At 41.8% G+C, this 16,768-nt stretch overlaps 1 protein-coding gene across 1 annotated transcript in view; it reads left to right on the top strand.

The window, feature by feature from the left end:
• Nucleotides 1–16,768, top strand: part of LOC122686232 (contactin-associated protein-like 3) — a 226,773-nt gene that overhangs the window by 41,312 nt on the left and 168,693 nt on the right. Inside the window, exon 3 of the mRNA XM_043891408.1 lies at nt 10,828–11,021. Coding sequence (XP_043747343.1) covers nt 10,828–11,021 — 194 coding nt within the window. The remainder of the gene's footprint in view (nt 1–10,827; nt 11,022–16,768) is intronic.

Below are 16,768 nucleotides of genomic sequence, written 5' to 3' on the forward strand. Positions count from 1 at the left end.
TCAGTCAGTGTGCTTCCTCTATCATTCTCTGCTGGAGAATCCCCATGGACAGAAGAGCCTGGCAGGCTATAGTCCATGAGGTCCCGAAGAGTCGGACCCAACTGGACGACTAAGCACAGCATCACACACACATTTTGTTTGAGGCCGAGAGCTCAGTTCCTCTGTGTACTGTTGCCGAGTTGAATCTAAGAGACAGAGTTTGGAGTGAAGTGATAAAGGATAGCTTTATTACTTTGCCAGGCACAGGGGGCCACAGTGGAACTAATGCTTTTAAAATCATGTGTCCACACTTCAGAAAGATTATGAGAGTTTTTATAGCAGTTTTTCAAAGAGGATGTGATCAACTCATGGACGTTCTTCTGATGGTTTGGTGGTGAGGTAAATGGAGTCACCCTTCGGGTCCAACTGGCCTTGGGTCTCCAGGCTTGTGGGCAGCATACTGTCATTAATCGTTAACTTCTCCCACCTCGAGGCAGCTTCGATATCTGCAAAATAGCTCCAAGATATTGTTGTGTATATCCATTGATGGGGAAATAGGACCTTGTCCAAAGGCTGCTCTTGACTGTTTCTTCCTGGTTCCACATCCCTCCCTTCCCTAATTAACAACTGCATGAATCTGCCCATTGGAACTCAGGGGAGGTCACAGAGGCTGAATGAAGGCTGTTTCCTGTAATCAAAGAAATGAGGGACATAGAAAGTTGTGCCCAGGAGCCCCATAGGGCCCTGCATGGATCATGTTCTTTTTTGTTTCTCCAAAATGCTTACCTAAACCATAATTCCCAGAAAGAGGAACCACTCTATTCATGGCCCAGATGCTGAAATTCATGCATTCTACTATGTCAAGTCACTTGTCAGTGATGGCACAAATGACATTGCTTCAAATTTAACTTGATCAAAAATGACATTTCAGATTGCTGTATTGTGTATTGCCAACAGAAAGTAGATGGAAACAAGCTGAAATGGCTGGATGTTTTCTTTTCTCTTTGTAATTCTTCACCTTTCTCATACTGAGACTTTGATCCCGTTTCCTCAAAATAAACATATTTTGGTGGAGCCAAGAAAGATTTTTGTCTAAAGTTCCAATACAGTGAATGACTAAGCATGACTAATCTCAGTTTTAAGATACTTATTTTTAAGTCAGGAAGTACATTTACTAGTACAAGTTAATGCTATAGGTTTTAGCAGAAAATAAAGATGTATGATTACATTAGGAGAAAATGCTTAGACCCGGGCATTAGATAGTAAACATTTTCTTATAACCTGCAATGTCTGATTATTTAGATTCCGCAGTATCCCAAATAAGATATAATATAAAATTCACTCTTTGTTACAACAAAGTTTAAAAAAAATGGAAAGAGTGAATAATAATTTAAAATGTCTAAAAGTATTTCAATTCCTGATATAAATCAGAATATGAATATTACATCAAAAATTTCTGATGCAAATTTTATAATAATTAATTTTCCCCTCATATTTTTTCATAGAATCATAGTTCTCAAATATTCCTATCTTTTATTCACAGGCTAGAAGGCTGGTAGAACTGGTCAGTATTCCCAAATACTAGTCTGAGCAATTCAAATTGCCATAAAAGAGTTTGTGAATCAAATTTTTATAGATATATGAATGCATTGGGAAATTTTTGCCTCTGGATGTCAGATTTTGCATTCTGTTTGTGCTTCTAAAAGTTTTTAGACCAATTAAGGCCAATACACATTTTTTCTTGAAGCCACTTTTTTTCTATTGTTATTATTATTTTTTTAAACAAGTGATCCTGCAGATGCACTGTGGTTGTTGAGTGCAATGAATAAGCCAAGTGTAACAGCATCTGTACACCCACATACTAAAGCCTGGGCGGCACTGTCCTGACAACCACGTAACTTTATTAAATCACAGCTCCTCTAAAATGCACGATTGTGGGACTTCCCTGGGATCCAGTGGTTGACTTATGCTTCCAATACAGGCGACTTAGGTTCAGTCCCTGGTCAGGGAACCAAGATCTCTCATGCCATGGAGCAAGGCCAAATAAATAAATAAAATAATAAAATGCATGTTAGTAGCATGTGGGAGGAGAAACCATCAAATCCCAGAGTTCATGTAGACCGGGCATGTGGGCATATGGAATTGCACAGAACTCATCTTTTCTGATTCTTCCACGGTCCTTTTCAAGACCTAGAGTTTTCTGTTTTCCCAGAGAGCCTAAGGCACTAGATGACACAAACCAGGAAAAACCAGGCGTGTTTTCAGTGTCCTCAACAACCTCCAGGGAGACAGTATTGCCCTTTGTGTCTGTCATGTAGCCCAAATTATAGAACTGCCCCCAAAATAAGGCAATCTTGTCTCTTTTGGATTCATAGCCTCTTTTGAACAGAAGAACATCTTCCAGGGATGCTCAGACTTCTTTCCAGGACAGTATTTGGGTTTACAGACGAGCTCCTGCCCTCATGGAGCTGAACAGTCGGAGGGGCGCCCCATGTCGGGGTCTCAGTTCCTTGTTATCTGCTGAGGGACGTTTGTCTGCTCTTGACTCTGGGGGTTCCTGGGCACCCATTCTTGAAACCTGTGGCAGATACACCTCTTGGTAAGATCATGTTCCCAGGGAATAAGCCACTGTCCCTTTAGGAATCTGTCTGGTGTCACTCCTCACCTCCCTGAAGCCTGACCTTGAGTCTCATTTGGTTTCCAGCCTGAGTTCCCTTGATTACAGGTTTAACTTGTCTTTGTGAAGTTAACTTGTTCACATCAGTCAGACTCTCTCTCATTTACCTTCTATGCCCCCTTTGGTGGCCTGTGGGGATTCTGGGTCACCATGTGGGGGGTTGGGGGGGCGGGGAATCCTGTGAATGACTTCGGCCTGTCCAGAGTGACCTATCGCTTCCCCTCAGCTTGTGGCGGTTACATAGCCCCTCTCCGCCACCAGGGGGTGGGGAAGCGCAATACTGCCTGGGCCTGGAAGGGAGAAAACCGGAAATGTTGGAGACTGTTAGTAATGACTGCCCAGCCCCTACACGATGATCTCCCCAAACTCCACACGGGCCCCCAGGAAGCCTCTCCTCTGCTTGTTTATTCCTCGCACTCTCTGTCCCCCTGGGACTTCATTCCTGAGCAAGGTGTCTGAATCTCTTCTCCCACGACCTTTCACCCTTCCTCCATTTGCCCTCTTTCCCACAATCCTCTGGGCTTCCATCTCTTCCTCCTGACAAAGGAGACACCACACGTACTGTTTGCTGTTTTCTGAGTTGGTCTTTGTCCTCCGTGGCTTCTCTAGGGCATAAGGGCATAATGATCACTGGCTAACAGGATTTGCTAGAGGAGTGAAAAACACAATGGATTATCTTTGCAAAATTATGTCTGTGTTTGTAATCTGAACAGTAGGTATCTCAAGGTGGCAACAATTTTGCCATAGTATTTTCCCAAGAGTAAATACTATCTATGACGTACTTGACAACTTCCCCAAAGGTATGTAGAAGCTCCTCTAAGCACTATCCAAATTCTAAAATAGTGGTCTAGCAAATTCAGCTGATTTTTTTCCCCCAAAGTAATTCACTTCTATGTTGTGTATAATATACAGAAATGTTCATGAAAGTCATTTACTTAACAGTATGTATCCTTGACATGAATGAGGGCTAGTGGCTTAGTCAGTAAAGAATCTGCCTGCAATGCAGGAGACCCAGGTTCAATCCCTGGATCAGGAAGATCCCCTGGAGAAGGGAATGGCCACCCACTCCAGAATTCTTGCCTGCGAGATCCCATGGACAGGGGAGCCTGGTGGGCTGCAGTTCACGGAGTTGCAAGAGTCAGACATGGCTTAGTGAGTAAACCGTCACCACCCTGACATACACCATGATGTCATTGTTTACTCCACTTTTAATATTGGCATCCCTATGAAGATATGTTTTGCCTCATCACCTCATACTGCTTTACTCATATAAGAAGCAATTCTTGCTTCTTGTCGGGATATTCCTTTTTTTCTTTTTTGGAGTCATGAGGAAAGACATCCCAATTGAGGTGGTCTTCAATCCTGCCAAAGAGGTGAGGTTCAATTAGCAACTGTTCATGAGGCATCTGGTATTGCTCAAGATACAAGAGTCCCATGTTAAAGCACAGAGGAACCCTGAATTGCTAGTTTAACTGGTGACATCGAAACTGGTCCAGAAGACCATAGCCAGTGACTAAGGCTGCTGGAATATCTTTGTGGAGCCTTTTGTCAGCTGCTCCTGCCTTTGCTCTGAACATAATGAGGAACTTCTGGACCAGTTGCTGACTGGAAGATGATATTTCAGGGGTTCCCTGTTCTCTCTACAGTGTGATTTTTGCAGTGGAGTCCTCCCTTTGGAAATTCAGTGGAGGGGCTTCACCCTGAAAGATAATAGTTCCATACTTTACTGGGGATGAATGCCAACTCCCTGAAAAAAAAAAATGCTCCTTAATCAGTTGTATTTGCATTTTGTGATGCTTAGATCTCATCCTTTTTGGAGTCTCACTTTACTACTCTATTTTATATAACAGGTTGTTAGTACATACTCTTTTTATCCAAGGCTTTCACAGTGTGTTTACAAAGTGTAATGAATTCAGATAAATAACATCACTAAAGAAAATGTAACTTATACCATCAGTAGAACTTTTTCCAGAGGCTTCTGGCTGAGTGAGCAGTCAAGTATGGTTGGATAATTTAGTTATCATGGTTATTTCCCTGACATGATCCTATACTGTATTTAATTGAAAAAGGAGCCATTGACTTAAGAAGCGTAATGGCGTATCCGTGGGAAGTGTTGGGGGCCTTGGAGTAGAGTGCCTGGCCTCCTGGCCTTCTGGGCATCCTGGATTCCCCACTGTTCTCTACACATCAGAGGGAAATGATGCCTATTCTGAGTGACCCCACGAATGATCCGGACTCATATCTGTTCTGAGTAACTCTGAAAGATGCACAATGATGCTTTTATAGAATTAGACCAGATCTCAGAGCTGCACCTTTGGTAAACATGAAGATTTTACAGGACATTAACAAATAAGCTCGGTCATACATGTTATTTAGTCATAATGAAGTACTGCATGTTTGGATGGTTTATAGGCTTACTGGACAATTCTCATTTTATCTCTAAGGTAAGAAATTAGCAAAATCATCTTATAGTCTTATCAGTACAGAGCTTCAAACAAATAAGAACTGAAAAGCTAAAAATCAACTCAACTCCGATTGCCTCTCTAGTGTATGTTTTCTGACACTTGGTTAGGGGTGTCAGGTTGGTTTACAGAGATTTGGAAGGCTGGACTAATTACAGTTCATGCAGGCAGGATGTCTCAGGCTCCTGTCTTGTTGTGGCAAGAATTTAAACAACAGACTAGTTTACAGCTCAGATGCAGCTCAAGCAGACAGATCTTTTATTAGACAATGAATAGTGCAGTCCTGAGAGGAGGGAGTACCTGACCCTGAAGGAGTGGCCACGATCCCTCTTGACTTTCCCTGTTTAGTCCTTCCCATCTTCTCCTCTTGGTTCTGCCCTGTGCGAGGTAGGGCTTGTACCAGCCACCAATCAGGAAAAGGAATGCAAATAGACGTATGCTCAAGGCTGGCTGACAGTTGCAAGTTATATAACAGTAGGCTTTATTGCACATGACATTCCCATAATTTAGTCTGTTATAATCAGATGGATATATGTATAGAATATTTATGAGCCCTTAATGGGCCCCTGGCTGCCTCAGGTCCCTTGAGGACACGTCTGTGCGTCAAGGGCACTGTGGGCTGGAGCTGGAGAAGCCCCTGGGGTTAGTTTCATCCACTGCGTGCCTAGAGTGCTGGTGCAGCAGTTGGGAAAGTCTCTGTGGTTATTTTTGTAGCATATCTGTGAGCTTGCCTGGGCATGTCTGGGGTGAGATTTAGAGATCAGCTTGCATCCCTTTAGGCTAGGCCATCTCTTGTTGCTAATGTCTAACTCCCTACCTAACATTACTGTATATGAGAAGCAAAACAAAACAAACAGTGGCAATGGATTTTTCTTTATTTTATGCAGAAAGAGCTGCAGCAGTGAATGTTAAATGCCACAGGCATTGAAAGTTGTCCCTTGGGATGCTTCAGACAGAACTTCAGGGAGTCACAGGTGAACAGTCACACTGTGTTTTTTTCCCCTTAATATTACTGGCATTTAACTGAAATCACAAATTAATCAGTATACACTTTTTAATTTTATTTTGAATTGTCTTCTTACAAAACCATTACAGGGTATGTTTGCATTTAGTACAGGAGTGTGTTTTAATTAGGCTGCTGTGTGATTTTTTTTTTTTTTCTTTCCTCTTATGGATGCACTTTTTGGAAAACGGTCTGTTCTCTCCTGCTCAGGCTGCTAGCAGATTGCTGAGAGTACAGCAGAAAGGGGATCAGAGGTTACCTAGACAGGTCCCAGAGGCAAAGTTTCTGTGTTTTCTCTACATCTTAATAGTCAGGAATGGTATATGTAACTAGTTGAAACTGCTTCTTAAGAAATCAGAGCTGGAGCAAATGCTTAAATTTTCCTCAGCACTGTAGGTGGGGTTGTGACAAAAACATCAGTATTTAAAGCCCAGAGATCTCTGAGCAGGCAGGCCAGAGAGCATGCCCAGGGCCTGCCCACCCACCAGCCCCTCTTTCCTGGAACGTCTGTCATTCCTGCTTCTCTCATCCTCTCCCTACTCACCCAGCCCCACCTGGAATCAGTAATATGTCTCCTGTGAATTTGCTGTTGCTGTTCAGTTGTTAAATTGTTTCTGACTCTTTATGATCCCGTGGACTGCAGTATGCCAGGCTTTCTTGTCCTTCACTATCTCCTGGAGTTTGCTCAGATCCGTGTCCACTGAGTCAGTAATGCTATCCAACCATCTCATACTCTGCTTTCCCCTTATCCTTTTGCGTTCAATCTTTCCCAGCATCAGGGTCTTCTCCAGTGAGTCAGCTTTTCACATCAGGTGTCCAAACTATTGGAGTTTCAGCTTCAGCCAATGACTATTCAGGGTTGATTTCCTTTAGGATTGACTGGTTTGATCTCCTTGCAGTCCAAGGGACTCTCAAGAGACTTCTCCAACACCACAATTCAGAGGCATCAACTCTTCAGCACTCAGCCTTCTTTATGGTCCAGTTCTCACGTCCATACGTGGCTACTGGAAAAACCGTAGCCCACCAGTCTCCTGTGTCCATGGAATTCTCCAGGCAAGAACACTGAAGTGGGTAGCCATTCCCTTCTCCAAGGGATCTTCATGATCCAGAGATCAAGCCCGGGTCCATCTGAGTCACCAGGGAAGCCTCTTCTGTGAATTAAGATGCATTTAAGTGAGGGAAAAAACACACAGAGCTTGATAAGATCCATTTGAGTCAATGTAATGGAGATCTTGAAGGGAAACTTCCCTTGGTGACAGTTTCAATTTAGCCATTTACTTACTTGACATATAGATGCCCTGGAGATGGGTGGGTCTCTTCACTTCAAATTAACCCATTTGACATTGGTCCCTTGGGTATCTCTCTGCTCTGAATCTTGTTGAAAGTTGAGGAAGGCATGAAATTATTTTTCTTTTCAGCTCTGGATAATTTCCCTCTCAGCACAAAGCTGACAATCTTTATGACAGTTCATGCCCTGTGGTCACCAGGAGCAGGGGTCATTGTCTTTGTGGTCAGTGACCAGGATAATTAAGGCCCCAGCTGGAAGTTTCCTGTTCAACCTTTCCTCTCCTCCAAAGACACAAATCACTGCCTGTGTCTGAGCCGACCAAAGGTGGGGGAAGCAGTCACACAGGAGTAAGTGGGGACAAACCTTCCAATATATCTGCCGATTGTTTGCTGGTTTAGTCCCTGAGTCTTGTTCAACTCTTCGGGACCCCATGGACTATATATAGCCTGCCAAGCTTCTTTGTCCATGGGATTTCCCAGGCAAGAATACTGGAGTGGGTTGCCCTTTCCTTCTCCAGAGGATCTTCCAGACCCAGGGATCAAACCTGCACCTCCTGCATTGGCAGGTGGGTTCTTCACCACTGAACCACCTGAGAAGTCCATGTCTGCCAGTATAGCAATATTAAATACAGTCTGGCTATCAATAAACAAACAATACTGAACAACTGACAAATCACAGAGATATGTTCTCAGAAGGGGTAGAGAATGAAAAGGGAGCTAAGCTTTAATAAAACACCCTCATCAGAACCTAAAATGGTTGTTTCTTCTTTGCAAAGCAGAGACGGTAACACCAGTCTTACTTGCAGGGTGCGTGTCAAGTAACACTTGGAGTGTCTGGGAGGGTCCTTAGCACATCCCATGCTTATGAGAAGTTTTGGCTACTTCATTTTCTTTCGTTTATCTCGTTTATTGCAGAACAGTGGTTCAGCTCTACTGGTCAGTAAGACTGCTCGGGGCTCCCTAGCAGTGTTCAGGTTGTATTTGTGTATTTCCCACTTTTCCCAGTCATTAGAAAAAGAGGCGGTCACCGTGGTGGGCTCTGTGAATGAGCAAAGCGCAGCAGCTCACATCATCCCCCAGCAGGTGTCTGGGGGTTACCCCGTGGCTGCGTTATCTAAGGGAAATGAATTGCCCCACAGCACAGGGGATTCTGCAGTTTCATTACTTTAGCAGAGTACCTACTTAATCAAATAGCTTCATTTGCATACCAGTAGCACCGCCTCCCCACAGGTAAGGGATATGAAGTGTTCAGGGTCAGTTACCTGCAGATGTTGAAGACCGGCTGACAGAGATGTAGATGTGTCTGTGAGAGGCTGGTCCCAAGGCAGCACGCTGGCAACATGCTGATACTGTTCAGTCTCCTGTGCTTCTGTACATGTGATGCTCATAACATGTTAATGATACTTCCTGACTTCAAAAGAGATTAAAAATGACACAGAAAGATTGTGAAGTTTTTTTTAAAAAAGTGTATCATCAGTACACCCTTTGATACTAATATAAGTCAGAATACAGGACATTTAATAGTTTCTCAGAGATTTAAAAGGATTCATATAAAATTTTGTAAGTAGAACCTCTAAGTTAAAATGACAGCTAAATGCCAACACCTAATACTTGACTTATTTTGGTTACAAAATTATAGGCAATTGCCGAGTAATGTTACTTGGGACTATTAGTTAACCCTCAGCTAGAACTCAGAGGGACTTCTCATTCATCAGATATTAGTTGGGACCTTTGCACAAATGAGTAGAATTAGCAGGAAGGTGTTGGGTGATGATCAGTCCTGTAATTAAAGACAAAGAAAGATTTTGAAACTTTCACAGGTTGTAGAACACCAAGGAGACAGGTGACTAAATGCAACACAGGATCCTGGAACAGAAAAAGTGAGTTAGCAGAAAAACCGGAGACATCGAAATAAAAGTTTATCATTTCTTTAACCTTGTACCAGGGTTTACAGCTTAGTTTTGATCAAAGTGCCATGGTGATGTCAGAAATTAACATTAGGAGACATTAGGTAAAAAGCAGACAGGAATTCCCTACCATCTTTGCAACTCTTTTGTAAATCTGAAATTATTTCAAAATTGAAAGTTAAAAAATGTGTTACAGAACAACCAAAAATGTGGCGTATTTAAGATTCTGGATCAAAGGAAAAGATACTGTGCTTGTGGCACAGTGAGAAGAATTTATAATATTGGAACAAAGATTTACTACAGGAAATGAGGAAGTCACCGAAAGAATCTGTGAGCTTTAGACTTAACTAAGAGTTATACATGTTAAGTTATACTTAACTAAGAGTTATACTCTTAACTAAGAGTCATAACAGTTTCAGTAAACAGGGTGTGGATGTTAATAATTGCCCTTAATACAAAGATAATAAATGTTGCCTACAGTATCAGGCTTTGTTATGAGAGTCTCAAATTAGGTGTAAGAATAATGGGAAAAATTTTTTAAAGCTACTTTTTTCATGTTAGGGATTGTTTACATGACACTTTGTTTTCTAGACATGGATAATTAGCAAAATATCAGTTCTAGAATGCATTTCAGATCTATTTCCCAATTTTATATTACATAATAATTTAAATGAACAAAATGTATTATAATATGATATCTAAATCCAAATTAAAAACTCATGTTTCTAATAAGTGGAAGAACAAAATATACCAATAATACATTCTCAGAAATCTGTAATTCTTTGCTTTCTTACCAGCACTGGAAAAAGCAAAGCGCAATGATTTCTACTCTGCACCTATTTTCATCAATATGCAAGAAACTCCTTATCATTAGCCTCCTCTCTGGATTCTCATTCATCCTACCTCCTGCCTGTTCAGAACTCTCGCTCCCCGCACAGAAATTAATTTCATCTTCACCACTCCCATGTTGCCTTTCAAGTTGTTCTTTGAATTGTTCTCAAGTTATTCTCTCTATTATGAGTCTGTGAGCACCTTGAATGCAGGGCTATGCCATAACCATCTTTGTTATCCCAGTTCTCAACACTGTAGTTCCTCATGTTAGGAATCCAGAATAAGGTTTTCTAATTCTGCCATGGTCTGGGTATTCTCCTTATGGCCAACAGAGGGCAAGTCATGTGTTAAAGCCAATGAACACACTAGTTCCAAGCTCTGATGTGACGGCCTGTTGTCCACCTGTTGTATTAAGCACTTTCACTGAGTGGGACCCCCAAACTCCAAAGAGTCAGGGGCTACAGACAATCCAGTTAATAAAAGTTTCATTCGTTTGCACTTAACTTGTGTTTTTATTTTTTGTTTGTATAAGTTTGTGTAATTATGAGGCATTATATAAGGAAGAATTTGAAACTATGATTTTTATAAATTTCATTTATGATACTATTCTTCCAGGTTAATAAAAATTTCAAAGATTTCTCCATCTTTGTCATTTTTCTTTTTTCTATTCCCCACAAAAAGGAGCTGGTGGCTGGTCGCCTCTTGTGTCAAATCAATACCAGTGGCTGCAGATTGACCTTGGAGAGAGAATGGAGGTCACAGCCGTGGCCACCCAGGGAGGGTATGGGAGCTCCGACTGGGTGAGCAGCTACCTCCTGATGTTCAGCGACGGCGGGAGGAGCTGGAAGCAGTATCGCCGAGAGGAGAGCATCCGGGTAAGTGCTAACCCTACTGGAAAGCAGTCTGTCAGAGTATGAACTGTACCAGTTACAACATTTTGCTGCCCATCTGTCAGGTCAAGTACAGAAACAGAGCCTCCTAAATTACTCGAAAATATTCCCACGGAATGTAAGGCACATATGACATTTTAGAATACACTGTCTCTGTATAATTTATGAAACAAGTAAAAGGTAAAACAATGTAGGGAAAATGTCTTCCCATTACTTCTTTAAACAGTGTGTAGTCTAAGGTTTAAATAAATCACATACAATTCACTTTATTTTTGTTTAATATCAGGCACAGTAGTTTGTATTGCCTGAGCATTTTTTCATTAAAGCATATTCATTTATTTTTCTGTGCCCTCTGATAAATCGAAATTTCTAAAAGACTCAGAACGTTTAAAGATTGATGTAATGGAGGGTCTTTCCGTGGAGGACTTCTTGAGGCACGTGTCGGATTCCTGCTTCAGCAGGAGCTTCAGCACCATGGGGCTCCTTGCAGTTTATGGACAATACATGGTTAGGATTCTTTGATCATAACTACTTTAATTTACATCAGACACATAGTTTCTATTTTGATCACATATTCATCCTCCTTTTAGAAGAATTAAGTTTTGTTTGCTTAACTTTTGGAATTTTAAAATATATATAATCGACTACATAGTTAGGGTTTCATATCTTTAAATCACAGTTTGCTCCAAGTGAAAAGTTTCAAAAGTAGAGTGTTGCAAAAAAGATCCACCCAGGGTTTGCAATTGGGTGATGGGGCAACCAATGGGGGGGGTGTGTGGCCTGAAGAAGATTTGTCAAATGGAGACAAAATGACTTTTTTTGTTTTTATTAAAAATGTAATTTAGGAATTCGGAGGAGCAAGGAATGAACTGTTAGTGTTTGATGAGGACAGGGTTTCAGTTTGAGGAGATGAGAAGTTCTGGTGGTCGTCATGGTTGCACAGCAGTGTGAATGCTAGTGTCAGAATTGTGCATTTCAAAATGTCTAAAGGGCTAAACGTTACGTTATATATACTTTACCACAATAAAAATATGTGTGTCTTCTATTTAACTTAGTCTAAGGATGTTGTGTAACTTAAATTTTTTTTTTCTGAATTGTCATGGTAAGAGGAAAAATGTCAGCTAAAAACCCATTATCGATAAGGCTAATAGGCAACACAATGATAATATTTGTTGGGCAACAAATTGCCCTCATTTGAGTTTCCTTAGACACTAAAGTTATGTTAAGACCTAATAGATTGTGGTCTACTTAATTGTTCTTTGTCTCTGGAGCACTTATTATTAAGTTTGTCAGTAAATGTTGACGTAAATTGAATCAAGAAGAACTTGTTAATTATCTAACATTAATTAAAAGAATAAAATGGGAAGGAATTTGTGAGTGATTTTAGGGCTGCCTGAGAAAGTTTCCAAACAAGCAGTTGCCATGTATATGATCGGGAGCAGTTATTAGTGTTGTGCTAATTCTAAGAGCACCAAGTCCAAACCAGAGTTAGTTCAGTTCAGTCACTCAGTCGTGTCCAACTCTATGCAGCCCCATTGACTGCAGCATGCCAGGCCTTCCTGTCCATCACCAACTTCTGGAGTTTACTCAAACTCATGTCCATTGAGTTGGTGATGGCATCCAACCATCTCATCCTCTGTCATCCCCTTATCCTCCCACCTTCAATCTTTCCCAGCATCAGGGTCTTTTCAAGTGAGTCAGTCCTTTGCATCAGGTAGCCAAAATATTGGAGTTTCAGCTTCAACATCAGTCCTTCCAGTGAATATTCAGGGCTGATTTCCTTTAGAATAGACTGGTTGGCTCTCCTTGCAGTCCAAGGGACTCTCAAGAGTCTTCTCCAACACCACAGTTCAAAAACATCAATTCCTTGGCACTCAGTTTTCTTTATAGTCCAACTCTCATATCCATACATGACCATTGGAAAAAACCACAGCCTTGACTAGACAGACCTTTGTCCACAAAGTAATGTCTCTGCTTTTTAATATGCGGTCTAGGTTGGTCATAACTTTTCCAAGGAGTAAGCATCTTTTAATTTCATGGCTGCAGTGACCATTTGTAGTGATTTTGGAGCCCCCCCAAAATGAAGTCTGTCACTGTTTCCATTGTTTCCCCATCTATCTGCCATGAAATGATGGGTCCAGATGCTATGATCTTAGTTTTCTGAATGTTAAACTTTAAGCCAACTTTTTCACTCTCCTCTTTCACTTTCATCAAGAGGCTCTTTAGTTCTTCTTCACTTTCTGCCTTAAGGGTGGTGTCATCTGCATATCTGAGGTTATTGATATCTCTCCTGGCAATCTTGATTCCAGCTTGTGCTTCATCCAGCCCAGCGTTTCTCATGATGTACTCTGCATATAAGTTAAATAAGCAGGGTGACAATATACAGCCTTGATGTACTCCTTTTCCTATTTGGAACCAGTCTGTTGTTCCATGCCCAGTTCTAACTGTTGCTTCCTGATCTACTTACAGATTTCTCGAGAGGCAGGTCAGGTGGTCTAAGATCAGTATTATTTACGAGTAAGCAGGTTTAACTGTATAGCACAGGAAACTTTGCTCAGTATTATGTGGCAGCCTGGCTGGGAGGGCAGTTTAGGGACGAAAGGATACGTGTATATCTATGGCTGAGTTCTTTACTGTCCGCCTGAAACTATCACAACATTGCTAATTGGCTATAACGCCAATATGAAATAAAAAGTTTTTTATTTTTTTTAAAGAATAAGTTAAAGTTAAATGAAGCATCTACTTATAAAGAGTAACTTTGTTCAAAATTGCATATTATTTTTCAAAATTAGGTAACTAATAGTTGTGTTTATTCTCTCAGTCATAACCAACTCTTTGAAGCCCATGGACTGTAACCCGGCAGGCTCCTCTGTCCGTGGGATTTCCCAGGCAAGAATACTGGAGTGGGTAGCCATTCCTTTCTCCAGAGGATCTTCCTGACCCAGGGATCAAACCGTCTTCTCCTGCATTGCAGGGAGATTCTTTACTGTCTGAGCCTTCAGGGTGCCTGCTTATTCTTAGTTGTGTGAATTAAGGTTTATGTTTTTGCCACCTTCAACTCCGTTTGATTGAGAAGGTGTGAAAATTCTTATTGTTCAGTTAATCAGGTTCTAGGGGAACCACATCTAAGCATCACCTTCTGTCAGTCTGTTTAATGATCAAGTGCCCTGTGGAAGTAGGGTCTAGAATGGTGGCGTTGTTAATCCTAGACCATGCAGGTGAGGACAGAAGGATCCCCCAGGCCTGTGCATCATGCCGCATGGAGAAGCCTGGTGAGGTAGCCTGCCTCCCACTCCTGAACTTGTGTAAACAGAGACCTGCCTGCCCGGCCTGTGTCCCCAGCACTTCATGGCGCCTGGGTCTGAGCAGAAAGTTGGCCAGTGTTTGCTGAGTTATTGAGTGAGTGGACTCTCTCTTCTGGCAAGTGGCCTTTCTAGAGCTCCCTGCTCTGTGCTTCTCTGCAGCCCGCTGTCCCAGCTTGCAGCCCTTGGTCCTTGAAGGTCCAGTGTAGGCGTTTCTCTTCTCTTACATCTTTAGTTCCTTTAGGAAAGGGGCTCATCCTTGCATCTTCAGCATTCATTATCATGGGTTAAGTGAATTCACCTCTTACTCTGGGCCCACTGTACACAACTGGCATTGACAGCAGTAAGTCTTACTGCTTTATAATTATGAATTATACTTTCAGTTACTTTAAAAACATTAGGCACAGTGAACCACCCTTATCATGAGTCTTGGGAATGGGCCAGCCTTGCAAGCAGGCCTTCAGATGGTAGCAGTCAGAACTTCCCTGCTGACACTTCTGTGTCCATGCTCACTTACTTCCCTGTGGGTGGAGGGCTGCAGCCCTGCAGGCTGTTAGCTGGGGGCTGGTCTTTGCTCCCAGGGGTCTCCTGCCTCCCTTATGCTTTCTGTGTGGCCTGCTCTTGCAGCAGCAGGTCAAGTCCCTTTCTCCTTTAAATCTCTCTGTGTTCCTGTTCTCTTTCTGCTTCATCTCTCTGATTTCCTCTTCTTCTGGCTGGAGAAAGTTCTCTACTTTAAAGGCTCCTGTGGTTAAACTGGGTCAGTTTGGGTAATCCAGGACAGTCTTCCTAACCTTAATCCCATCTGCAGAGTCCCTTTTGTCATGCAAAGTCATATGTTCACAGTTCTGGACATTAGGGCCTGGACATCTTTGGGGCCATTCTGCCCACCCTAATGTATTAGCACATCTCTGGTTTTTTTCTTTCCGCATGTGGTATCCTTTCCTATCAAACACATTCTCATTGGATCTGAAGATGTTTTCCACAGCCACATGGAGTCTTGCTGCTGGGGTATCTGAGCATGAGCTCACAGTTAGTGTTTCATGGATGGTCCCCAGAAGAAGCTGCTGCTGCGTCCTCACTGATGCAGTTCTCATCCACAGCAGTGTCCCAGCTGGTGGCCTTTCTGAGGCAACCTTGACCCCTCGGAAGAAAGACCATGTATAGGCTCTCTTCTTAGGCCTCCTTCTGCATGTTAAAAAGAAGAAGTCCAAATCAAGCACTCCTTCTCTGGCCGTAAAAGTTTTGTGGATATTCTCCCTGTCTTAATTTTTAAAGGACTTGTCTTCTTCTTCTGCATCTATTACTGTTTGTGCAAACTTTGTCCACTAACACAGGTTGACTGTTTCATTTATAATTCCAAATTCCAAAAACTCTGGGAAAAGTTTTATCCTAATTCCTTATTTAAAATGGACATTAGATGATAGTAAGACAAAAGGTCTTTACTTATGTTGATTTGGGCAAGTTGTCCATATGCTTTCCCATATGTTTGGGATATTAATTAATATGTGAAATGCAATGTATGCTTCCCTAAATTCTCCAAATTATAAAACTGAGACATAGCTGGCCCTGAAATCTTTGACTAAGGAATTTGAGGATTTCAGCTCTAATCACTAAAGGTTAGTGATCCAAATTTATTGATTTTTTAAAAAAGAAATTATATTCTTTACTGGTGATATGTTTCATAGTAATATTTTTGATGAGTGACTGCTTCCATGGCTAAGTTAGATTTCTGTGTGAAAATAACCAAATAAATTAAGTACTCAGAACTGCAAAATACACTTTAGAAGGATTTTATTTGAATGAAATACAGGACTGTGTCTTAAATGAAGGTAAAATTATTGCCATTTCTAGCCAAATGGTGCCCTGCTTCTCAGGACACACACACTCTTTTGATGTGCAGAGTAAATGCCCTCATGTGAAATGCAGTGGAAGAGATATCACTGGAAAAAAAAAAAGGTGAGAAAAGGGGTTCATTTCCTATACGATGTGAACAAGCATGGTTTACATCAGTCCCCTGGGAAACCAGGTGGCCTGACAAGGCTTGACGCTGAACATTCATAGGGCTTAGAAGATGTGTTTGCAAGTTCAGTCCAACTGAATCAGAAAATGGCCAGAGTCTTAGGATGCTGAGGGTCATAGAACAGCATGGAAGTGAGCAATACAGCACACCAGTGATCACTGGCAAAGTTCAGTAACGTTTATTTTATTTTTATAATTAACTTACTTTATTCATTTTTTGACTATTTGAGTTATTAATTTTTGGCTGCGCTGGATCTTCTTCGCTGCATGGGCGTTCTCCAGTTGCTGTGAGCAGGGTCTCCTCTTCCTCCTACGGCGTGGTGCTGGGGCTTTCGTAGGTGCTGGCCTGTGGGCTCAGCAGTTGTGGCACACCTGGGCGTCGCTGCTCCCTGGCGTGTGGTATCTTCCCAG

This window comes from Cervus elaphus, chromosome 29 (assembly GCF_910594005.1).
Source record: "Cervus elaphus chromosome 29, mCerEla1.1, whole genome shotgun sequence".
Taxonomy (NCBI): Eukaryota; Metazoa; Chordata; class Mammalia; order Artiodactyla; family Cervidae; genus Cervus; species Cervus elaphus.